Source organism: Trachemys scripta, chromosome 22 (genome assembly GCF_013100865.1).
Source record: "Trachemys scripta elegans isolate TJP31775 chromosome 22, CAS_Tse_1.0, whole genome shotgun sequence".
NCBI classification, from domain to species: domain Eukaryota; kingdom Metazoa; phylum Chordata; order Testudines; family Emydidae; genus Trachemys; species Trachemys scripta.
Genome location: NC_048319.1, coordinates 15,184,850 through 15,210,796, shown reverse-complemented (window position 1 = coordinate 15,210,796; position 25,947 = coordinate 15,184,850). Strand labels below are relative to the sequence as shown.

At 46.2% G+C, this 25,947-nt stretch overlaps 1 protein-coding gene and 1 long non-coding RNA gene across 3 annotated transcripts in view; one reads left to right on the top strand and one right to left on the bottom strand.

Annotated features, from left to right (window-relative positions):
• Positions 1-25,947, bottom strand: part of LOC117868902 (ceramide synthase 2-like) — a 107,131-nt gene that overhangs the window by 59,934 nt on the left and 21,250 nt on the right. For both annotated transcript variants that reach the window (XM_034755282.1, XM_034755283.1), the window contains exon 2: positions 8,507-8,680. In XM_034755282.1, the coding sequence (XP_034611173.1) occupies positions 8,507-8,679 (173 nt within the window). In that variant the 5' untranslated portion in view covers position 8,680. The remainder of the gene's footprint in view (positions 1-8,506; positions 8,681-25,947) is intronic.
• Positions 339-2,227, top strand: LOC117868904. The gene is made up of 3 exons (XR_004643729.1): positions 339-517; positions 1,531-1,660; positions 1,896-2,227. It is a non-coding gene; the product is annotated as an uncharacterized LOC117868904 (long non-coding RNA).

The window sequence follows — 25,947 nt, the reverse complement described above, 5'->3', positions numbered from 1 at the left end:
GAAAGACGAAATAAAGAGCAATCAGCGAGGGTGGCTCAAATGGTGGGCCTACGAATCCTACTAGAACTAAATGTAAGTCCCAAGGTAGTCCAAGTTCTTTTATTGTGGGGTAGACCATTATCACACCCTTCAGGAACCGGCCTACTATAGGGTGAGAAAAAAATGGAATCTCTCTGTATAGGTGGGTAAATCACTAAATAGCTGCCAAATGAACTCCCAGTAAGCTCAATGACAGACCTAAGTTCTTTAACTCAGTAATGTAGTTCAGAATCTGAGCTTTGGAAGGAGACAGTTGATATTGATGGGCCCACATTGTGAATCTCTTCCATTCTGCCAGGTAAGAGCATCCTGTGGAGTTCTTTCTACTATGAATAAATCTATTCTGCACTTCTGAAGAACATGCTTTTTCTGACAAAGTCAGCCATTCAGCAGCCACACTGTCCAGTGGAGAGTTATGGGATCTGGATGCAGGATCTGTCCTTACTTCTGAGTTATTAAGTCAGGAAGCAGCAGTAAGGTAAGGTTGTAGGCTGCACTGATAACGTTTAAATAAATAAACAAATAAAACCCCACATGATCAGGGTTTAGCTGATCGCCATATTTGGGGTCGGGAAGGAATTTTCCTCCAGGGGAGATTGGCAGAGGCCCTGGAGGTTTTTTGCCTTCCTCTGCAGCGTGTTTGCTCTCTTGTGTGTGGGTTCGCTCTTGAGACAAAGAGAGAGACCAAGCAGGTAATCCAGCTCCTACTGAAATGATTACTTACAATTTCTAAAATTACAGAAATTGTAAGTAATAGCAAGGAAATGCGTTAGATTATCTTTTGTTTTAGCTTGTGAATTTTCCCTGTGCCAAGAGCAAGGTTTATTCCTGTTTTGTAACTTTGAAGTTGAGCCTAGAGGGGAATCCTCTGTGTTTTAAATCTTTTTATTACCCTGAAAATTACCTTCCATCCTGATTTTACAGAGGTGCTTCTTTTATTTTTTTTTTATAATAAAGTTCTTCTTTTAAGAACCTGATTGGTTTTTAGTGTCCAAAAAACCCAAGAGTCTGGTTTGTGCTCACCTTGTTAACCTATTTGGTTGGTATATTATTCTCAAACCTCCCCAGAAAAGGGGGTGAAAGGGCTTGGGGGTATATTGGCGGGGGGGTAGGACTCCAAATGGCCCCTCCCTGAATGTTTGTTTAAATCACTTGGTGGTGGCAGCAATACCGTCCAAGGACAAGGAAAGGAATTTGTGCCTTGGGGAAGTTTTTAACCTAAGCTGGTGGAATATAAGCTTAGGAGGTCTTTCATGTGGGTCCCCACATCTGTACCCCAGAGTTCAGAGTGGGGAGGGAACCCTGACAGGGCTATCATTAATTTGACTGTTTCTTGCTCATGTTTCCTGGGTGTTCTTGGTATTAACAGGGGATAGGCACAGAGTACACCCGAGGTCCATGGGATTAGAAATGTGTCCAACATGGATCCTGGGTTCTTCCTCCTCTGGAGCAGAACTGACAGCATTTCTTGTTCTCTCTTGTGGCAAACAGGTCCATAAAGAGAAACCCCTTCTTGAGAAAGTGGACTGAATTACAACATCCTTTATAGACCAGTCATGATTGATCACACATTTCCTGCTAAAGCTCTCTACCAATCCATGGAAGATGCACAGCTGTTAAGGTAATGTCATGAAATATGCAAAAAACCCATAGATGCACCACCTCCTCTCATAGTGGATTGAATCTTGGTCAGGAGTGCTTGTTTAAGTAAACTATGGCAATCATGTTGTCCATCATGACCTGAACAGAGACGCCTTTGATCTCTGGCAGAAAGACTTTGCAAGCTTAATGCATAGATTGAATATGTTTATGTGGAGTGATGCCTCTTGAGATGACCTTATGCTTTGGGTCTGCAGGTCATCCATAAGGGTTCCTCACCCTAAGGAGGATGCTTCCATCACTACAGTCTTCGACAGAGATGGAGGAGAGAAGGGAATGCCTTTTCAGACTTGTATTGGGTCCACCCCCATTTCAATAACAGCAGGACTTTTGGTGGAATAGGCACCCACATGTCCAGGGATGGTTGCCTAGCTGATATATTGCCTACACACATGGGCAGCACGTAATGGAGGCTGGGGGAGGCTAAGCCTCCCCAAACCTCGCACCAGGGATGGAATGGCGGAATTGGAATTGGTCATGAACAGCAAACTGCAGCCACTGGGAGCTGCCTGCGGATGGTCAACATCAGCAAAATGTCTGGAGGCCTGCGATCAGATTACCCTGATGGGCCGCATGTGGCCCACCACTGGTCTATACTATTATGGTCACCACTTTTACAAGACTATGATAAAAACACATGACTTCACCTCTCCTCCTCCCATCTCTCTGTTCATGACATCAATGACTCTCAAAGAGCTGAACTAAGGGGGAGTGGTCCCAGGCTGGAAGGAGACCCAGGCTGTGAAATGTACAATAATATATGGTGAGACAAAACATTTGCTTTTAAGTTCACTTAGCTTGTTAAATTAGGTATCAGCTTGCGTAATTACTCTTTTATTTTTTTTTGTAACCAGTCCTGACTTCAATGCATCATCACTTGTAATCACTTAAAATCTATCATTTTGAATTAACAAACGTATCTTACTGTTTTATCTTAACTAGAGTTTTGGATTAGAGTGTGGGAAACTCCATTTGGGATAACAAGGCTGGTGAATATATCATTTTCCTTTGATGAAATGGCAGACTTTTATGAGCTTGCATTGTTCAGTAGTGTGCTGCACAGTACAAGACATACATTTCTGGGGGGAACAAGGCTAGGACTGAGAATTTGCGGATGTCATAGAATTACAGAACTGGAAGGGACCTTGAGAGGTCATCTAGTCCAGTCCCCTGCACTCATGTCAGGACTAAGTATTATCTAGACCATCCCTGACAGGTCTTTGTCCAACCTGCCCTTAAAAATCCCCAATGATGAAGATTCCACAACTTCTCTAGGCAATTTATTTCAGTGCTTAACCACTCTGACAGTTAGGAAGTTTTTCCTAATGTCTAAACTAAACCACCCTTGCTGCAGTTTAAGCTCATTGCTTCTTGTCCTATCCTCAGAGGTTAAGAAGAACAATTTTTCTCCCTCCTCTTTGTAACAACCTTTTATGTACTTGAAAACTGTTATCAAGTCCCCTGTCAGTCTTCTCTTCTCCAGACTAAACAAAGCCAATTTTTTCAATCTTCCCTCATAGGTCATGTTTTCTAGACCTTTCATCATTTTTGTTGCTCTTTGCTGGACTTTCTCCAATTTTTCCACATCTTTCTTGAAATGTGATGCCTAGAACTGGACACAATACTCCAGATGAGGCCTAATTAGCGCGGAGTAGAGTGGAAGAATGACTTCTTGTGTCTTGCTTAGAATACTCCTATTGCCCTGTATGTAATTCATGAGTGATTGGTCAGAGTGCTCGTGTGTTTAGCTGGGAGTGAATTTGCATGCCAGAGTCTGTGTAAGCAGGCCAGGAGTGGCTGTTCTGACAGCAAAGCAGTGTCAAAGGCATCCCAGGCTAGAGAGTTAAGGGAACACAGCTGTTCAACAATCCAGATTGTATCCTGGGTAACATCACAGTTAAGGCTGCTATTGAGTACAAAGGTTGAGCATTATTCCAAACCTTTCTGGATAGGTAGGTCATTGTTGTCATGGAATCCAGAATGGCTTTGTCACAGGGTCCACTCACCACTGGTGGCACCTTTTCCTGGCCATCCTGGGAATTAGCTCTGGCCAGGCATTGTGCCCTCCTCTGGCAGTGTCTCTCCCGCTGTCCTCCCATCCTGCGGACCCCTCTCTCTCCAAGAACCACAGCCTCCTCTTCGCGATTCAGTCCTCCAGCCAGGCCACTGTATGGTTCCCCCTTCCGTGGGGTGGAGGGTACGTAGCAAAGTCTTTCCAGAACAAATCAGGCAGTCCACTGTCCTCTGCCTAATCGGTGTCACATCCCCAGTGGCGAGTAGGGGAACCAGGGCATGCCCTCTACTCTGGGTTCCAGCTCAGGGGCCCTCCAATCAGTAGCCAAGGCCTGCACTGTTCTACCTTACTGCTTTCTCCGGAGCCTTTCCTACCTTCCTGGCTTCCCCCCTCTCTGGGTTCACCAGCCTCCCAAATCCCTCCTCTCAGGGAGTAACTGTGGACTACTCTCTATAGTCCAGAACACACCTCTCTCCTCCCAGGGAGTGACTGCAGCCTGCCTTCCTGCAGCCCCTTCTGTAGCTAGCTTCCTGGCTGATATAGGCCACCACAGCTGAGCCTGCTTCCAATCAATTCCCTGCTCCCTGGCTCCTCCTCCAGCAGGGCCGGCTCCAGGGTTTTGGCCGCCCCAAGCAGCCAAACAAACAAACAAAAGGCGCGATCGCGATCTGCAGCGGCAATTCAGCGGGGGGTCCTTCGCTCCGAGCAGGAGTGAGGGACCATCTGCCGAATTGCCACCGAACAGCTGGATGTGCCGCCCCTCTACAAAGTGGCCGCCCCAAGCACCTGCTTGGTAAGCTGGTGCCTGGAGCCAGCCCTGTCCTCCAGGTGCAGCCTGTGGAGTTAATTAGCCCATGTGGCCATCTTACACCCTTCCAGTCCTGTGTGGGATGGATACCCCATCACAGGCTTCTATAAACTCTATTCTCTATGCTGGGGTTAGTACTGACTTTTCTTCATTTATTAACAGTCCCAAGCATGAGAACAGAAAAAAGATCTGTTGAATGCTGTTTGCTACTTGTAGAAAGGAGTTCCTGCAAAATAATCAGTCATCCAAATATGTGAACACTTAGACTCCCATTCTTGTGAGGTAGGTAGAGGTAGATCTGTGAGCATGCAGGCAAGCCAAGAGGAGAAATTCACTACAGCTGCTCAGACAGTGCAGTTATGAGCAGTATGGAAGAACCCAGGAGGAAATAAATCATTCCACACTGAGAGCAGGGTTTGGATGGTGGCAATAAATAAGACAGGGGCCACGCGCTGATTGATAAGAAATAAAGAATAGCGACATCTGTAACGGTGCCACCCATTGGAGACACCAATCCACATTTGGGCTTTCCCAGGAATGTGGCTTGGCTGGTAAGGAACTCAGTCATCCATGGACATGTGACTTGCCCAGGTGACTCCAAAACTCCATTTTGTAGCTGGATTTTGCATAGGAGAGAGGAGGGGGTCTCCACCGACAAAAGAAAGTCTATTTAAGCCCAGGGGAGATCCCTCCATTTTGTCTTCAGCTGGCTAAAGAGAGAGCCTCTCCACCCCCAAAGATACCTGAAAGAAACTGGAACAAAGGACAGTGACTGCAAGAGGTGTATGTGATTGCTGGACCCAGACTAAAAGAAGATTAGTCTGTAAAAGGAAGCATTCTGGAACTGGTGAGGATCTTATCTGTATTCAGTTTCTTACTGTATTAGACATAGATTTGCGTGTTTTATTTTATTTTACTTAGTAATTCACTTTGTTCTGTCTGTTACTACTTGGAACCACTTAAATCCTACTTTCTGTATTTAATAAAATTGCTTCTTACTTATTAATTAACCCAGAGTATGTATTAATACCTGGGGGGGAGGGGAGGAAGCTGTGCATATCTCTCTATCAGTGTTATAGAGGGCAAACAATTTATGAGTTTACCCTGTATAAGCTTTATACAGAGTAAAACGGATTTATTTGGGTTTAGACCCCATTGGGTGTTGGGCGTCTGAGTGTTATAGATAAGAACACTTCTGTAAGCTGCTTTCAGTTAAGTCTGCAGCTTTGGGGCAAGTATTTCAGACTCTGGGTCTGTGTTGGAGCAGACAGGCGTGTCTGGCTCAGCAAGACAGGGTGCTGGGGAGACAAGGCTGGCAGGGAAAGCAGGAGCAGAAGTAGTCTTGGCACATCAGGTGGCAGCTCCCGGGGGTTTCTGTGATCCAACCTGTCACAACGTCATTCGCAGAGCATCATCCATCCTGTGCACTGAATAAGGTGGGGGTCATGTGGAAAACACAATCTGTGGCCATATAATTAAAGACCATATCCCAATGCACACGCACAAGGAGGTAGAATTAAGGTTGCACAGGCGACCTTAATTCTGGCATTTCCTAACTTCCAAGTGTTTGTTTTGCTTTAATGTAATTTTTTCCTTCCCTATGTATATAACCAGCACCTCTTCCCCCTTCTTCTAGACTCTGTGGAAGGCAGCAGACCAAGACCAGATCCTTTGCGGTTTAGTGCTGCTCTCTGCTCCTCCAAACTACAGGCAGCATGTGATAACTAACAACAACACAGGGCTTTTCTGAGGATTGTACAAACATGATATATTATTCCTCACAGCCTCCAGCAGGAACTAACACTGCCATTAATTATTATTTGTATAACCATAGCATTTAGGAGCACTAGCCCAGAACCAGGATCCCATGGTGCTAGTTGCTGTACACACACACCCCAAAAAGACAGTGCCTGCTATTTTATCACTGGGACAAATGGAGAAAATAATGTACTTGCCCAAGGTGACATAGCCAGGACTAGAACTGAGGAGTTCTATCTAGGAAGCTACTGCCTAGTTCCCTAGATCAAAGGTTCTCAAATTATCTCTCAACATGGAGCATACCTTTCAAATATATCTTCTCTCCTGTTCATGCTCACATGCCAGCTCCCCAACCCCTGTGACTCAATCACAAACATCCCTGAGGCAATTCCAGCAATCTTTAGATGGAGAAGTAATCCTGGGAAAACATTTAATCTTCTTTCAGTAGGATTTAGCAGCTAGAAACCAGAAGGAGAAGCCAGCACCATATGAACAGTTGATTCTATACAGGCCTCTGCCAAGGGCTTCATGGAGTACAGTTTGGAAACCAGGGCACAGAGTCTGCTAGGCAAGAACCTCATGCTCCACGTGGTTCAGTTTTCCCAACTCGTAAAATGGGGAAAATCATAATAGTACATTACACTTACACTATGTTGATTGACATGCCAGGGGGCTGAACTCTGGACCTTCAGAACTAACAGGACGAGTCTTTACAGCTTGAGCTAAAGAGACAAAGTTGCCTACCGGGGGGGCTCAACCAGCTCATATGCTCTGTGGATTGACACAGAGGGGAAGACATAACACATTCATTGTGCAGTTATACTAGCATTTTTCCATCTGCAGGTCTGAAACCTTTTCGCAAATGTGGTTAAACGTTACTAATCCCGTTCAGAGGATCAGATGTGGGCTTGCCATGCACCTTGGGCAGTGATGTGCACCAGTATGAAGTGAAACACTACTGAATTAGAACAGAAAGATTTCACTTTCAGTTTGCGCTGTATAAATGACTGCACAGGGTTAGGTAGGGAACCAAGACTAAGGCCTAGAGGGTTAATTTGCAATTCGCCTGGGGGCACCACAGTGATGGAAAGACATGGGTTCAGCTGACTACAGACGGATTCTAGTCCCAGCTCTGCCTTGGGCTTAACCCCTCTTTGCCTGTCAGCCTATCTGTCAAATGGAGCTATTGACATTATCTTCTCTCAAGAGGTGGGTAAAAGGCCTCACTAAATAAGCAAGGAGTTCACTTGTTGAGCTCACAGTCGTGTTAAGGCCAGCGAGTGGGAATGGTGGGCACAGAATAAGTAGCTTCCAGCCCTGTATCAACCCCCAGGCCAAGCAGGTATTTTGACGAGAAGGAAAAGAACCCTTTGCCGTGGGTGTTTTAGGCTAGTTGGGAGCACCACACAGTTAAATAGCTGCACATACATGCACAGACACACTGGGGTTCACATCCCCAATTAAAACTTAACACACAGCTACAGCACAGTTCAGAATGCTCTAAACTCAGCCAAGCTCCCCTTAGACCTCAGGGACTATGGATGCCTAGAGAGGCATCTGTTTTTGAGATTTCTTTCCCAACCTTACTCAAGAGATCACCACAAGTCTTAAAAATACCAAATTTTCTTCTCTACCCTCTTTAAGCTTAAAAAATAGCTGCATGGTTTTTGATCAAACTAGCTAAAAAGAATTAATTCATCTTGGGATAGAGACCAGGGATAGAAAGTTTCAGCCCAAAGAAGACAGTTTCAAAAAGTTCTGAGAATCTGAAAAGGGAAACTATTTTACAGCCTTAATTATAGCAGACACTACCTGGATAATCTAACTTTACGTCTATAGTGCTCTGGGCCCAGAAGCAGCCGATAAGGTGCAAGAGAACAAACACAAACACACAATATTATATCTGCTTTTAAAGCACAAGCATAAAAACTAAACCAGGACCAACAGTGCTTATTCTACAAACACTACAAGAGAAAAAAGGCTTCTAGGTGCTTTTGAAGAGGGGTGGGAATGCTCTTGAGTGTTAGACCCTCGAGGCAGAGTTTGCGTTCTCTGTTTGGCACTCTCTAGATTGTGAAGTGCCAGGTACTATTGGGAGAATAATGATACAACTGTCTCAGCACATGCTCAAAGCTAAAGTCTCTGTGGGCCACACCGGGAACGTCCACTGGCCACATGTTGGCTCCCAGTTGCAGGGCCCAAATTGCCAACAGGGGAAACAGACTCACCTTTCAAAGAAGTACCGGATAATAATCAAGAGCAGGGTACAGGGGATGCTGAGCAGGAGATCTTGAGGCTGAGGGTAATGGATGTCCTCAGATTCCTTCATGTCTTCCCAGGTGATTCCTGGGGGAAGCCAGTACTCATGCCACCATAACCATTCATTCAAAGAGTGCATCATCCTGGAAGAGAAGGAGACCAGACTGAGCTTGAGGATATTCTAGCAGACAGCAAACCAGTCAGCACAGGCCAGTGAAGCAGGCAAGGATTACAGCCAAGCTGAGCATGCACCTGGCTATGAAAGGAGGAGAGGGGCGGGGACATACCGACACAAGATATTTGTAATCCACTAGTACATTTTCAATCAGACATTTTGCAAGCACTGGTTACTGGCAGAAGGCCTAAAATGCCGAAATGAAATCAAATGCCTTAAAACTCAGCAGAACAAGGGCTGTCATTATTCCCAGCATGAAGCACCAGCCACTTTATAGTTTAACACTGAATCCATGATTCCAAACACGTTTGGAGAGGCTTCCCCTCCAACAGGCAGTGAGGTGCCCCATCCCCAATGTGCATCCCACTGCAGTGCCTGCCAATAGAGCTCCTTTTATCTGTACACTTCCTCCCTCCTGGGCCTTTTGATCTCTTATTTCTTTTATCATAGAATCACAGAACTGGAAGGGACTTCAAGAGGTCATCTAGTCCAGTCTCCTGCACTCAGGGCAGGACTAAGTATTATCTAGGCCATTCCTGACAGGTCTTTGTCCAACCTGCTCTGAAAAATCTCCAATGATGGAGATTCCACAACCTCCCTAGGCAATTTATTCCAGTGCTTAACCACCCTGACACAAGTCCTGTGCTTGGGATGATTTTGTTAGTTGTTTAAAAAAAGCCTCATCCTTATGTTTTATTAGCACTCTCATTTTACACACTGACACAATGGAGGTGCCAGTGCCAAGACTAATTAAAGCTGCTCTACATTCGCCCTTAAAACAGGAAGGGATCTGTTTTATGCTTTAATGATTAAATTGAATCCCCACATTTGGCACAGAAATTCTTCCAGGAAAGACTGAATTTTCTATACAATTTTAAAGAAAATGATGAAGGCTATTATTCCATAACTCTAGTGCAGATAGAGCTGTGAACTGTGTCACCCTCTAGAACATGCATTTCACCATAGGTGGTACACCTGGTCTAAGTATAGCCCATCATCACACAGGCAAATAGGGAAGGGGTAGGGAAGCAAGGTACACTCAGATCACTGGAATTACCATGTCCAGCGATATAGCAAACACTGTTTTACAGAAACTCAGGGGAAGGTGGAAGGAACCCAAGCATGAGAAACAGCAGTACAGGACTCCCATCCAGGAAGGACCTAAACCCCAGCCCACTTCCTGCCAGCAGCAGTGCAGAGTAGATCAAGTACGGAAGAGAGATTTGCTTTTAGAGGCAATTTTCACCAGATGTTTCCTTCTTAGTGCGAGGACATGGCTGATTCTGGAAGTGTGCAGGGTCTGACTGTTCTTTTTGGTCTGGAGATTACCACTCAGCTCATTCAACTTCTTGGGCCTGGACATGACTGTAAAACCAGGATCTTGTTAATTCCAGTCATGACTTTCCTGTTTTTCCTGGAGCATTCATGGCACAGCCCAGTGTGGACTATGAGGGAGGTTGGCTACAAACAGATTAGGCAGACCCTGCCACCATGTGCTCCATCAATAAGGGCTTTCCTTGATGAGTGGGAGGATGGGACTTCTGGTAGCCACAGCTCTAAGACAGGAACCACCTTTAAGGGCTAAACTGCCTGATATGCTGTGACTGTACTGGCTCTTTGCATTTGGGTACAGGATCCCTTTATCCAGGTGACGTGGCAAATAGGGTAATGATGCTGACCATGACAGAACCCAACTCCCATCATACTCATCTTCCCCTCATTGCTAATAACATTATCTGTTCTTGCTGAGAGCCTGTGTACACTGAGGCCACCTCAGTCATCTCCTTGCTCAGTCAGCATGTTCAGTGCTTTCTTTTCAGGTCATTATTTTACTCCGATTCTCCGCTGCTTTTTGCCAGCAGGCCTCTAGAGCTATTTCCAATGGCCCAACCACTGTGCGGCCCTCCCACACAATGTCTACAGCTCTGCTGGAAAGATTCTGTGGTGGCTGCTGCCGTTTGCAAGCCTACACTAGAGGAGCTGGTGGGCTGTGTACGTACAACACTCAGGAGAGCAGAACCACAGTAGAAATGCTATGTTTTATTGCCTTGCCAGGAATCAAGTTTCAGGGGGTAGCCATGTTAGTCTGTATCCACAAAAACAACAAGGAGTCCGGTGGCACTTTAAAGATTAACAGATTTATTTAGGCATAAGCTTTCGTGGGTAAAAAACCTCACTTCTTGATGCATCTGAAGAAGTGAGGTTTTTTACTCATGAAAGCTTATGCCCAAATAAATCTGTTAGCCTTTAAGGTGCCACCGGACTCCTTGTTGCCTTGCCAGGACATACACTACCCACGGATTAACCCTCACTATGAGGGATGTTACCCAGCTGGAGAGACATTTCTCTCTGTCCCTAACAGATCTGCAGTTCTGTTGCTAGTACGCACAGCTCAGTAACATCACAGTGCTGAGTTATGGAAGCGAGACTCAACGGGCTAATGTAGTGCCCATCTTTAAAAAAGGGAAGGAGGCGGATCCGGGGAACTACAGGCCAGTCAGCCTTACCTCAGTCCCTGGAAAAATCATGGAGCAGGTCCTCAAGGAACCAATTATGAAACACTTAGAGGAGAGGAAAGTGATCAGGAACAGTCAGCATGGATTCACCAAGGGGAAGTCATGCCTGACTAACTTAATTGCCTTCTATGATGAGATAACTGGCTCTGTGGATGAGTGGAAAGCAGTGGTTGTGTTATTCCTTGACTTTAGCAAAGCTTTTGATATGGTCTCCCACAGTATTCTTGCCGCCAAGTTAAAGAAGTATGGGCTGGATGAATGGACTGTAAGGTGGATAGAAAGCTGGCTAGATCGTCGGGCTCAACGGGTAGTGATCAATGGCTCCATGTCTAGTTGGCAGCCGGTTTCGAGCGGAGTGCCCCAGGGGTCGGTCCTGGGGCCGGTTTTGTTTAATGTCTTTATTAATGATCTGGAGGATGGTGTGGACTGCACTCTCAGCAAGTTTGCAGATGACACTAAACTGGGAGGCGTGGTAGATACACTGGAGGCTAGGGATCGGATACAGAGGGACCTAGACAATTTAGAGGATTGGGCCAAAAAAACCTGATGAGGTTCAACAAGGACAAGTGCAGAGTCCTGCACTTAGGACGGAAGAATCCCATGCACTGCTACAGACTAGGGACCGAATGGCTAGGTAGCAGTTCTGCAGAAAAGGACCTAGGGATTACAGTGGACGAGAATGATATGGATATGAGTCAACAGTGTGCTCTTGTTGCCAAGAAGGCTAACAGCATTTTGGGCTGTATAAGTAGGGGCATTGCCAGCAGATCGAGGAACGTGATCGTCCCCCTTTATTCGACATTGGTGAGGCCTCATAAGAACATAAGAAAGGCTGTACCGGGTCAGACCAAAGGTCCACGTAGTCCAGTATCCTGTCTACCGACAGTGGCCAATGCCAGGTGCCCCAGAGGGAGTGAACCTAACAGGCAATGATCAAGTGATCTCTCTCCTGCCATCCACCTCCATCCTCTGACAGACAGAGGCTAGGGACACCATTCCTTACCCATCCTGGCTAATAGCCATTAATGGACTTAACCACCATGAATTTATCCAGTTCTCTTTTAAACTCTGTTATAATCCTAGCCTTCACAACCTTCTCAGGTAAGGAGTTCCACAAGTTGACTGTGTGCTGCGTGAAGAAGAACTTCCTTTTATTTGTTTTAAACCTGCTGCCTATTAATTTCATTTGATGACCCCTAGTTCTTGTATTATGGGAATAAGTAAATAACTTTTCCTTATCCACTTTCTCCACATCACTCATGATTTTATATACCTCTATCATATCCCCCCTTAGTCTCCTCTTTTCCAAGCTGAAGAGTCCTAGCCTCTTTAATCTCTCCTCATATAAGACCCGTTCCAAACCCTTAATAATTTTAGTTGCCCTTTTCTGAACCTTTTCTAGTGCCAGTATATCTTTTTTGAGATGAGGAGACCACATCTGTACGCAGTATTCGAGATGAGGGCGTACCATTGATTTATATAAGGGCAATAATATATTCTCCGTCTTATTCTCTATCCCCTTTTTAATGATTCCTAACATCCTGTTTGCTTTTTTGACTGCCTCTGCACACTGCGTGGACATTTTCAGAGAACTATCCACGATGACTCCAAGATCTTTTTCCTGACATGTTGTAGCTAAATTAGCCCCCATCATATTGTATGTATAGTTGGGGTTATTTTTTCCAATGTGCATTACTTTACATTTATCCACATTAAATTTCATTTGCCATTTTGTTGCCCAATCACTTAGTTTTGTGAGATCTTTTTGAAGTTCTTCACAGTCTGCTTTGGACTTAACTATCTTTAGCAGTTTAGTATCATCTGCAAACTTTGCCACCTCACTGTTTACCCCTTTCTCCAGATCATTTATGAATAAGTTGAATAGGATCGGTCCGAGGACTGACCCTTGGGGAACACCACTAGTTACCCCTCTCCATTCTGAGAATTTACCATTTATTCCTACCCTTTATTCCCTCTCTTTTAACCAGTTCTCAATCCATGAAAGGACCTTCCCTTTTATCCCATGGCAGCTTAATTTACACAAGAGCCTTTGGTGAGGGACCTTGTCAAAGGCTTTCTGGAAATCTAAGTACACTATGTCCACTGGATCCCCCTTGTCCACATGTTTGTTGACCCCTTCAAAGAATTCTAATAGATTAGTAAGACACGATTTCCCTTTACAGAAACCATGTTGACTATTGCTTAACAGTTTATGTTTTTCTATGTGTCGGACAATTTTATTCTTAACTATTGTTTCGACTAATTTGCCTGGTACAGACGTTAGACTTACCGGTCTGTAATTGCCGGGATCACCTCTAGAGCCCTTTTTAAATATTGGCGTTACATTAGCTAACTTCCAGTCATTGGGTACAGAAGCCGATTTAAAGGACAGATTACAAACCTTAGTTAACAGTTCCGCAACTTCACATTTGAGTTCTTTCAGAACTCTTGGGTGAATGCCATCTGATCCCGGTGACTTGTTAATGTTAAGTTTATCAATTAATTCCAAAACCTCCTCTCATGACATTTCAATCCGTGACAGTTCCTCAGATTTGTCACCTACAAAAGCCAGCTCAGGTTTGGGAATCTCCCTAACATCCTCAGCCGTGAAGACTGAAGCAAAGAATCCATTTAGTTTCTCCGCAATGACTTTATCGTCTTTAAGCGCTCCTTTTGTATCTCCTTTTGTATCTCATCTGGAGTACTGTGTCCAGTTTTGGGCCCCACACTACAAGAAGGATGTGGAAAAATTGGAAAGAGTCCAGTGGAGGGCAACAAAAATTATTAGGGGTCTGGAGCACATGACTTATGAGAAGAGGCTGAGGGAACTGGGATTGTTTAGTCTCCAGAAGAGAAGAATGAGGGGGGATTTGATAGCAGCCTTCAACTACCTGAAAGGGGATTCCAAAGAGGATGGAGCTCGGCTGTTCTCAGTGGTGGCAGATGACAGAACAAGGAGCAATGGTCTCAAGTTGCAGTGGGGGAGGTCTAGGTTGGATATTAGGAAACACTATTTCACTAGGAGGGTGGTGAAGCACTGGAATGCGTTACCTAGGGAGGTGGTGGAATCTCCTTCCTTGGAGGTTTTTTAAGGCCCGGCTTGACAAAGCCCTGGCTGGGATGATTTAGTTGGGAATTGGTCCTGCTTTGAGCAGGGCGTTGGACTAGATGACCTCCTGAGGTCCCTTCCAACCCTGATATTCTATGATTCTACGACTTAGAAGGGTGTTCCTTCCAGGAATACCTAGGAGCTCTTTTCACAATGGTAGCAGAGCAAAAGCAGGATGATGTTCTCTGCTCTCAAGACAGGCACACGTCAAGTCCAGGGAACTGCATCCCCATGTCACACAGCATCTGTCAGGACCTCAAGGGGCCTTTGGAGGTCTGTAAGGCTAGGTCCACACTGGGGGGGGGAATCAATTTAAGATACGCAAATTTAGCTACGCGAATAGCGTAACTGAATTCGACGTATCCTATTCGACTTACCCTGCTGTGAGGACAGCGGCAAATTGACCACCGCGGCTCCCCAGTCGACAGCGCTTACTTCTCCTGACGAGGTGGGAGTATGCGCGTCGATTCGGGGATCGATTTATCCGTCTAGATGAGATCCATTTCTACCCGTTGATCCGGGTGGGAAGTGTAGACTAGCCCTAAGTTAACAGAGTGCTCATGTTGGACTTTTCTCTATTCACAGAGATCGGATGCCCTCAGAGGTGTCTGTCTCCAGGTGGCCTAGCTGGAATTGGTGCCTGGACTGGAATAAGCCAGTAATCTCCTAGCCCAGGTCTGTGGTGTAAGGAGTGGCCTGAGGGAGGAGAGGAACTAGCACTGAGCCTGCAGCACCAGCCAGTAGCACTCGGTGATGAGGCTGCGGATGATAAAGGGCCTCCTGACCAACAATCTCACTGCGGTCAGGCATGGGGTCTGGTGTTTGCCTCTTGCAGACTGTGTGTGGGGTGCCTAGGACAGGACTGAGCCAGGCTGGCTGCAGGCGTCTTGTGACCTGTGCTCTGGGTGGGGTACATTTCCCAGGGCTGCTTGGGGTGGGCATAAGCACTGGGTGCGATAAGCTGGGGCATTGCAGGGACGAGCCAGGCCAGCCGCACAGGCCAAAGGTGAAATGTGCTTGATACCCCAGCACTGTGCTGACCAGGAGTAAAGTTGGTGATATCTCCCTCCAAAGTGGAGAGCCAGGCAGGTGTCAGGCTGTTTGGGGATGTGGCTCCCATGGCAGGGTTTAGCCCCAATCTGCTTCCTGCTGGGAGGGCAGGAAGGGGAGAGTGGGGAGCTGTTCCCTGGGTTAGGGCTTTAGAGCATGCAGTGCTGAGTTGGTTTCAGGCAGTGGGGGAGCCCCCCCTCTGCAACTTCCTGTTGTGGGGGGTGGAGCAACCAAGGCATCCTGTCACTGCTCGGCTCCACAGCCAGCCTGCTCCCAAGGCCTGAAGAGACACTGCGCTCTAATAGAAAGAAACAAGGAGCTGCCCAGGCAGCCCTGGAGAAGAACACTGCTCCCGCTCTGCACAGTGACACCAAGGGCCCCAGCACAGCCGGGTTAGGTCACTGCACACAGATGGCTGGTGTGCCAGGAAAAGTGTCATGCTTCTGGTAAGCTGGGCCCTGCACGGGACAGCCTCTTCTGCAGGATGTTACACGCCCGAGGGGGGAGCTTCAGGGGAGAACAGGGGCACGAGAAGGTGCACATGGGCAATAAAGGTGATAACTAGCAAGAGAAATACCAGACTCCACACCCTGGCTGACCACAGTGAGATCACTGCTCAGGAAGTTACACTCCGATGCACGCAGGGTGTGGGAGCAGGGCAGATGGGGGAGAGGGGGTGTCAGTTTGTTTGCTTGTTTTCTTTCTGGTTTACTTCATTACAGATATTAAGACTTGACTGTCCCCTTTCACCAGTGAACTAAGAATAAGTGGAACAGTGACATCACAACAGACCAACCCTGAGATGCAGCTATAACAGAACTCAACTGAGAGGGCAGGGAAACCCAGCCAGGCTGAAGATGGCCTACCGGCAGCAGTTCAGAGACTTGGCCTTTCTTGAAGTTTTGCCTGATGCATAAAGGGGCCTGAATGGGTTTACAAACAGAAAAATATTTTTTCCCCTGGTAGAAATTCAGGTTCTCTCTGGCAGACTGTACAGACACTTGGAGCATTAGGAGGAGGTCATCACAAGTACCAGGGAAGTGAAACCTGATGAACTGAAAGGATCGAGAATATAATTCAGATTGGTTAAAACACTTTGAGATAGCTAGCTTTTAACAGCAATCAAATACCTTAACAACAGTAGGGAGAAAAGCTTTCCGTGTGAAAGATTCAACAGCTATCCCCTGCACTTAAGAGACAACAGAGCTTCCAGGCCACTTGTGTGGGCCCCCCAGCATAACCAGGGAGGAGCAGACTTCCCCAATCCCCAACATTCCTAAGTTTAAAAACCAAGCAGAACATTAAAAATAAAAAATGTTCAGGCCTTCTCCATCCACCAGAAACAGCAACAACAAAGGGAAGTAACTCCCACGTCCCCCTTTTCCTTGCAGGTGATGTTTAAACTGGGTGTTTCAATGCAATAGCCTATCACTCTTGGTTCTATTATATACTCTAGGTTTTGCCCCAGGGATCAATATTCTATTTTTGCTATGATGTTTAGGCCTATCTGGTATCAGTAATTTTACATACATTTGTTTGGATATTTATTGGGTAAGTTATTCTGCAGGTATTAAAAACAGCATTTTTTTAAAATGACTCAATAACACGAGTAACCAAGCAGCTCTATTTTCTGCTTGTATAATTGTTTTAAAACCTGTCTCACTCCACTGCCTAACAAAGAGTGAGTGAAACAGCTGAGTGTGAATGAGGCAGCGTCCTCATAGGGGAGGGCAGAGAGGATCCAGTTCAGGATTCAGTCACTAGGTCCTGAGGCCAAACACACATTCTCTCTCTCTCATACTTCTAATTCAAAACATAGAGAATTCTTTGAAGGGAAAAATTCATAGAGTCTTAGGTCTCAAGGTCAGAAGGGCCTGTTATGAACATCTAGTCTGCCTGTCTGCATCACACTGGCTAGAGAATGCCCTCCAGTGTTTCCAGCATCTTTGAGGCCTTCTTTATATAACAGAAAAGGGTACAAAGCAAAGCAACTGCTCTACCCTTTGCAATTCAGATAGAACAAATCCTGGAATTAGGGAAGCTTGGAAAGCTGAGGGTAATGGCAATGTCTCTAAAATGACCTTCTACCACCCAAAGGACAAGGTTACCTTGCTTTTTAAAGAGCCCTCAATGCCTTACAGAAAATATTCTAGGATTACTGTTATCTATATTTATTGTATATATTTATTATTTGTTTTTGGTAGCCTCTAGAGGCACCATTCAAAGAACAGGATCCCATGGTGTAGGCACACGTGATAAAAAGACAGTTCCCAAAGAGCTTAAAAAAATAAAATAAGGGGTTAACATTAGGCCAGGGTTTCACAGTTAGGATTTAAAAGTCAGTCAGGAAATGCAAAAATGAAGGTTGAAACAGTAACATTAACCTAGTTATTTGATGATATAAAATTATGGAAAGAGAAACTAGAATAGAAAGTATTAGGGATGTGGCACGTGGCCAAGGGAGGGCTAATCCTTGCCTGCACTACCAGCTGTCTGCTGCGAGAAGCCTCACTGGGACAGAGCTTCTGCTGGTATAAATTGTCACAGCTCCCCTGCAGTAATAGGGCTAGGGAGATTCACAGCAGCTAAAGATCACCCACTGCTACGGTCAATGCACTGTGCAGCGAGCACTCGCTGGCACTATTCCATTCTATATAGGTTTTCCTACTGCAATTATCACCGTCATAGCTGAGCACCTGCTTGTCATGCATTAAGCAACGTGCCCACACGTCTGTCATGGGTTATTTGTTCTCGCTTCCTCTCCTCAGGAGGAGAAGCACATGCAGTGGAGTGTCTTATTTTGGTAGGTTATTTGTTTTGCTTTCTTTAAAATAAATATACCTGTTGCTCTGTGTTTATGTTAGAGAAGGCCAGTCAAAGGAATGTCTTGCATTTGGAATGCAAAGTGAAGTCTGTGATGGTTCATCGTTCCTGGAGGAGCCCTTAAATTGCTGAAGGAGCCTTAACTTTTGTATTTCCTGACTTTTTTTTTATTTATTTACTTGCTCATCTTTGTGGATTAAATGCAAAAAGCTTCTCTCACTTCCTTCTACAGAAAAGGAAAGAAAGTGCTAACAATCCTGCTGACCTGCTCCAAGGATTCTACAAGCACCGTGTCTTGCAGCAGAGAACAGCTCAGCTGGGCTCCCTGCAGCTTTGCAGTGGGACTAGGGAACCAGAATGACACCACCCTCACCAATCACCTGTGGCCATGCTTATTTACATGCTGAGCATCAGAGTTTTCAAAGCACAGCTGTTCTGAGGGCTCTAAGAGAAAGGAAGTGTGGCAGCTAGAAAGGTTATTTCCCCTCCCAACTCAAATGACCAAAAGGGTTTGTCCAAATTCCCCTCCCCCCGCCCAATATCACTTGTGGCTACATCCCCAAAGGGGAATATTTCAGAAAGTTATGAGCATGACAATCTGGAGACGTTTTCATCTGCTCCAATGCTAACACCAGAGAGAGAATGTGTGTGCGCGCACAGGGGTGTACCAGGTCTTCATTTATAAACACCTGTGTGAGGCAAAGGGGGAGAGGAGGAATCAGATGCTTTTGTGAAGAACTGGACTTTTGCCATCTCTCAACTTAGGGAACTCAACCTAGGATGTGCAGTCACCACGCCAAAATCCCAGCCTCCACAGCCCCTCCCCAGCAACTGCCCTTGGACCTATGCAGTCATCGAATCTGTGTGTACACTAAACTCTTCCCTTGAGTTCTCCCCTTGACATTGTACTCCAGCAGTGCTGTCACTGGGGAGAGCAGGAGCACACACAGCTCAGTGCACTAATCGCACTCACTGCTGGGTAAAACACATGGCTGGGATACCCCGTTGTCGTCCCTGACAGAGCAACAGCGGGAACATGTCAGTCTAGCCAATGCCAAAAGTTTAAAAATAATGAGTCAGACCCCTCCGCCCAGGACCGGCTCTAGGCACCAGCAAACCAAGCTCGGAGGTTTTTTGTTTTGGTTTGTTTTTTGTTTTTTTTTCCCACTTGGGGCGACAAAAAAACCTAGAGCCGGCCCTGTCTCCACCATCAGAGTGACATTTCACAAAGGATCATGCTGCATTGCCTGGGCTGTCTTCTGACCTCCCACTGCCCATCCCCAGCATGGGGGAGACCAATTTTAGTGTCCCCCACTGTTCCGAGCACCTGCAGCGGTGATTCTGGTCCCTACTGCAGGAGCTCTTGTGGCTGCCTGATGGTGCAGCACTTTCAGCTTCTCCTCACACCCAAAATCCTCATTAATCTTGTGTCCATCCCCTCCCACATCTGCTTGTCCCCCAGCCAGCAGTTAATTATGCACCCACAGGCCCATCAATCCCGAGGCCTGGTGCTGCAGCGAGGGAGGGGGCAGCAGGGAGCAGACTGACCCCCTGGTCACACGAGAGAATGGCACTGCCCTCAGCTGATGGCCTCTTCCTGCTCCCTCCTCATCCCAGCCCTCCTGTGGGGTGGAGTCAGCTGCTCCCTCTCCCCTTCTCTGGGAAGCTGAGAGAGGAGTTTGGCTTGCCTCCGGCAGCAGCCCTGACTGGCTGCTCTTCCCCGGGAGGTGGGGCAGTGAGGCAGGCAGCCAATCAGAGGGCATTTTCTCCCAAGCAGGGCTAAGTGATAGGGCTGCAGCATTTCTTATGGCAAGACTAGGGCCCAAATCCCATTACTAGCTTTGAGATTACAAGAGCTGGCAACACAAGTGTCATCAAGGCCTTAGTAGTCCGGATCAGACTCCAAGTCAGCTCCCTCCCCTTTGGGTGTAACCCAGGCTGCTTCTGCTATCTTCCTCCATCAGAGAATCCACGTGAACTTCGTTTGCTGGTACCAAGGGGGTCCCCTGTGCTGACCTGTAGTTATGAGCACTAACAGCATCAGCTAATTGGATAGCAATGTTACTAAAAGGAGCTACACATTACCTACACAGGACAAAAGCAACAAGGACCATGGCCAATGCCTCAGTCTAAGTGGTGCTTGGCACCAAAGTCATGGCCTCATTATTATATGTAACAAACTTCGCTCACCGTCTGCACGCTGGGGAGAGGTAGCAATGCCTTGTGCTCACAGCATTTTGGGACAGTCAATATTCTTCTCCTTAATGTTTACTTAATAAATAAGCCATGCAAGTCTTGCCAAACAATGCTTGGCACTGGGCTTTGTTGCTATAATAGGGGCATGTGTATTCCAGGCTCTATAAACAGATTGTGCAGAAAATCACAGGTGATGCCATCAAGCCAGCAACAATACCAAAAGCTGGGACTGGGAACTGGACATGGCTAACCCATCTGGGTTCCCTCTTATGTCTCACCAGCTTGAGGCACACAGGTGCTGGCACATGGTCTCAGGGAATACATGAGGAGGCTGATCCCCTGTACCTGGTGGAGAATATAATTCAGATTGGTTAAAACACTTTAAGAAAGCTAGCTTTTAACAGCAATTAACCCAATTTTTTTCAATCTTCCCTCATAGGTCATATTTTCTAGACCTTTAATCATTGTGGGGAGGGATAGCTCAGTGGTTTGAGCATTGGCCTGCTAAACCCAGGGTTGTGAGTTCAATCCTTGAGGGGGCCGCTTAGGGATCTGGGGCAAAATCAGTACTTGGTCCTGCTAGTGAAGGCGGGGGGCTAGACTCTATGACCTTTCAAGGTCCCTTCCAGTTCTAGGAGATGGGATATCTCCATTAATTTTATTTATTTATTTTTTTTGCTGCTCTTCTCTGGACTTTCTCTAATTTGTCCACATCTTTCCTGAAATATGGCATCCAGAACTGGACACAATACTCCAGTTAAGGCCTAATCAGCGTGGAATAGAGCAGAAGAATTACTTCTCGTGTCTTGCTTACAATATTCCTGCTAATACATCCCAGAATGATGTTCACTTTTTTTGCAACAGTGTTACACTGTTGACTCATATTTAGCTTGTGATCCACTATGACCCCCCAGATCCCTTTCCGCAGTACTCCTTCCTAGGCAGTCATTTCCCATTTTGTATGTGTGCAACTGATTGTTCCTTCCTAACTGGAGTTCTTTGCATTTGTCCTTATTGAATTTCATCCTATTGACTTCAGACCATTTTTCCAGTTTCTCCAGATCATTTTGATTTATAATCCTATCTTCCAAAGCACTTGCAACCCCTCCCAGCTTGGTATCGTCCATAAACTTTATAAGTGTACTCTCTATGCCATTATCTAAATCATTGATGAAGATATTGAATAGAACCAGACCCAGAACTGATCCATCTGGGACCCCACTCATTATGCTCTTCCAGCATGACTGTGAACCATTGATAACTATTCTCTTGGAACGATCTTCCAACCAGTTATACACCCACCTTGTAGTAGCTCCATCTCGGTTGTATGTCCCTAGTTTGTTTATGAGAAGGTCATGCGAGACAGTATCAAAAGTCTTACTAATGCACAGGGCACCATCCAAGCATTAAATGCCTACAGTTAGGGCTGCCTGGCTAATCCCATTTTCAGTCACTCATCTGTTTCTGAAATGTTCATCCAGGGGGCTGTGACACTCCTAGCTTGTTTCCCCGCCCCCACCCTCCCAGTGTAGCCTGTTAGCAAGTGTGAATAAACACAGTTCAGCCAATTTTGAGTAGGAGAAAAATGTACACTTTCCCATTTACCTAAACATTCTTGCAACCTTTACTTGACCAGCTTTAGTTCTGAACTAGCTCTGCGTTGGAGGCTGAAATGGGATGCTGAGGAGCAGTCCCTTGAGTGGTCTGGAAAAGAACGGTTTTGATCTGACAATGTTATGGGGCTTTGAAAACCAAATGTAGCAGATGCCCAGTATATTTTGCATGGGTTTTTTTTTTTTTTTTTTTTTTTTTTTTACAATCTCAAAAAGGAAAACCAGCTTTTGCATGACAGACACTAACTCAGATGTACCCTGAAACAGCCAGTGAAGATGCGCCGTGACTGGAGACCTTGTTTCATATACAGTACATCTTATTAAATGCACAGAAATTAAAGCACTGGCTTCAGTGAACTTTATTAAATTAGTTCCATAGGTTGCAGCACGAACGAGTACAATACTTGCAATTTAAACAATCTGCAGGCTGCTGGAGAAATTTGCCAATAATTAGGCTCAATGGTTTGAGCATTGGCCTGCTAAATCCAGGGTTGTGAGTTCAATCCTTGAGGGAGCCATTTAGGGAACTGGGGTAAAAATCTGTCTGGGGACTGGTCCTGCTTTGAAGCAGGGGGTTGGACTAGATGACCTCCTGAGGTCCCTTCCAACCCTAATATTCTATGCTTCTATGATAACAAGATCTGAGATTCAACAATTTTTTGTGGGAAGCAACGGTGGTTGAATTATGACTAAAGGCTAATTACTTCCTTGGTTAACGCCTTGTGTTTCATGGCTCTGTATTTGGCTGCTGCTCTCCTGTCTCCCAGCTCCTCACTACTGAACAAAGCAACAGCAGCTCTTTGCAAGACTCTTTCTTTACAGTGAATTTAGAGCCAGTGCAATCTGCCAAACTGACATCCCTGTAAACTGAAGATCTACAGTATTTGTCCCCAAAGTCTGCACAGCACAAGCAGCTGCAGTACCAGCCTCCCTTACTCGGGAAAGGCCCCTCACCTATATCCCAACACCTTGCCATGGCAGGGCCACCTCTAGGACTGAGAGGATAGAATGGGCCCAAGGAGCCCAATGTCTCTACTGACACTGCCAACAACAGGGCTGTCACAGTGTTCGCTCACTGATGGGGCACTTCCTTGTGGCTGCATTTGGGGATTAACTCCACTCAGGTCTGATGCCCTCCTTCCACTGGCTGCTCACACCGGGTCCTCTCGCTCTCCAGGACTAGTAGTGCTCTTTCACGACTCAGCCCTCCAGCCAGGTCACTATGTAGTCCTTCCCTTCTGAGGTATCGAAGTCCCACTGTCCCAGGTGAGTGACAAAGATGATCAAAGGGCCCGCTACTCTTGCAATACTTCCTATCTTTCCTACTCAGTGGGACAGTTTGCTCTTGTGCCCTTAATAATGTCTCTTTGAAAAACTGCCAACTGTCTTCAGTTGTTTTTCCCCTTAGATTTGCTTCACATGGGATCTTCCCTACCATCTCCCTGAGTTTGCTAAAGTCGCCTCCTTGAAATCCATTGTCTTTATTGTGCTGTTCTCCCTCCTACCATTCCTGAGACTCATGAACTCTACCATTTCATGATCACTTTCAATCAAGCTGCCTTCCACTTTCAAGTTCTCAACCAGTTCCTCCCTATTTGTCAAAATCAAATCTAGAACAGCCTCCCCCTAGTAGCTTTCTCCACCTTCTGAAATAAAAAATTGTCTCCAATACGTTCCAAGAACTTTTTGGATAATCTGTGCCCTGCTGCTGTGTTATTTTCCCAACTGATGTCTGGGTTGTTGAAGTCCCCCATCACCACCAAGTCCTGTGCTTTGGATGATTTTGTTAGTTGTTTAAAAAAAGCCTCATCCACCTTTTCTTCCTGGTTAGGTGGTCTGTAGTGGACCCCACCATGACATCACCCTTGTTTTACTCCTTTTATCATTACCCAGAGACTTTCAACAAATCTGTCTCCTATTTCCATCTCAACCTCAGTCCAAGTGTATACATTTTTAATATAGAAGGCAATACCTCCTCCCTTTTTTCCCTGCCTGTCCTTCCTGAGAAAGCTGTACCCTTCTATACCAATATTCCGGTCATGAGTATTATCCCACCAAGTCTCTGTGATGCCAACTATGTCATAGTTGTGTTTATTTACTAGCATTTCAAGTTATTCCTGCTTATTCCCCATACTTCTCGCATTAGCATACAGACATCTAAGATACTGATTTGATTCCCCACCCCCCAGTTCTGTCTTGTCTCTCCCTTATCCCAGCTATAACAGCTCTTGCTCCCCCCCAAATTCCAACCCTTCTCCCAGGTCTCCACGTTTTTGACTTTCCTGTGGTCTTTCCTGTGATCACCTGCTCCCTTCAAACCTAGTTTAAAGCCCTCCTCACTAGGTTAGCCAGTCTGTAGCCAAATATGTTCTTCCACTTCCTCGATAGGTGGACCCCATTTCTGCTTAGCAGTCCTTCTTCCTGGAAAAGCATCCCGTGGTCAAAGAAGTCGAAGCCCTCCTGGTGACACCATCTTTGCAGCCAGGCATTCACCTCCAGGATGCAACTCTCTCTGCCTGGGCCCCTACCCTTGACAAGAAGGATCAAAGAGAACACCACCTATGCTCCCAACTCCCTCACCCTAACTCCCAGAGCCCTGCAGTCACTTCTGATCTACTGAGGGTCATACCTCGCAGTATCATTAGTGCTCACATGGATGAGTAGCAGGGGGTACTAGTCAGAAGGACGGATGATCCTTGACAATCCCTCCACAACGTCTCAGATATGGCCCCTGGCAGGCAGCGTACCTCCTGGGATGCCATGTCAGGGTGACAGATGGGTGCCTCCGTGCCCCTCAAAAGAGAGTCACCAACCACCACCACCCTGTTTTTCCTCCTGGGAATGATGTCTGTGATCCTCCCAGCCTTGGGGATACTTGGCTTCTCCTCCTTTGGGGGTGATTCCTCATCACTCATTGCCAGGGCAGCATAATGGTTCTTCATCACCATGGTGGGTGGGTTGGGAGTAGGGGTGGAGCACTGCCTGCTGCCAGAAGTAACCAGCAGCCAGCGTCCTCCCTGTACCAGAGCCTTATCCTCCTCCCCGGGAGCGTGACAGCAGTCCTCTCTAGCTGAGTAGCCTCCTAAGCCTTGGAAGTCTCCATATGAAAACTGTCAATGAATTCCTCATGTGCACGGATGCTCCTCAGCCTACGTACCTCTTCCTGTAGCTCTTCCACCTGCTTCCTGAGAGATTCCACCAGCAGGCACCTCTCACACCAGATGGTCTGCCCCAGCCTGGCTTTCTGTGAGTGGGAAATGCAGGCCACAGTCTGCAAATCCACACCAGGATCTGGGTAGAGGCATCCATGGTTAGGTTCTCTGTCTGGATACAGGCGCAGGTGGAAGAGACAGAAGCAGCACTGGCGATGCGGCCCTTCCTAACTATAGCAACTATATTACGTCTCCCTCCCACAAACTCCCTCTCAAACTCCCCTGTTCGCTAGTTCCCGTTGGTCGCTTACCTCATGACAAAGTGAAACGGACCAGAAACAAAAGTAACTGGCTACTAAGTTTTCACTGTCCAAGCTGAGAAAAATGAAAACAGCATAAATCAGGAGACTGGAAAGTGAGAACTTGTCTGCACTTGAAATAGTGCTGTGGTACAATAGCAGCACTTCAGTGTAGACAGTTCTCCTGCTGGCGTAGGGAATCCACCTCCCAGAGAGGTGGTAGCTAGATTGATGGAAGAATTCTTCCACTGACTTAGCACTGTCTACACGGGGACTTAGGTTGGCTTAACTACACTGCTCAGGTAAGCCGATCTAATTTTCTAGAGTAGACCAGGATTCAATTAGCTTTTTAAAATTATTCTTGTTTAATTACTGGTGTAATTTGCTATGTGAGGAAATTTATTTAAAAGTCATGATCAATAGTTTGACTGTGATCATAGAATCATAGAAATGTAGGGCTGAAAGTATTTGAATTAA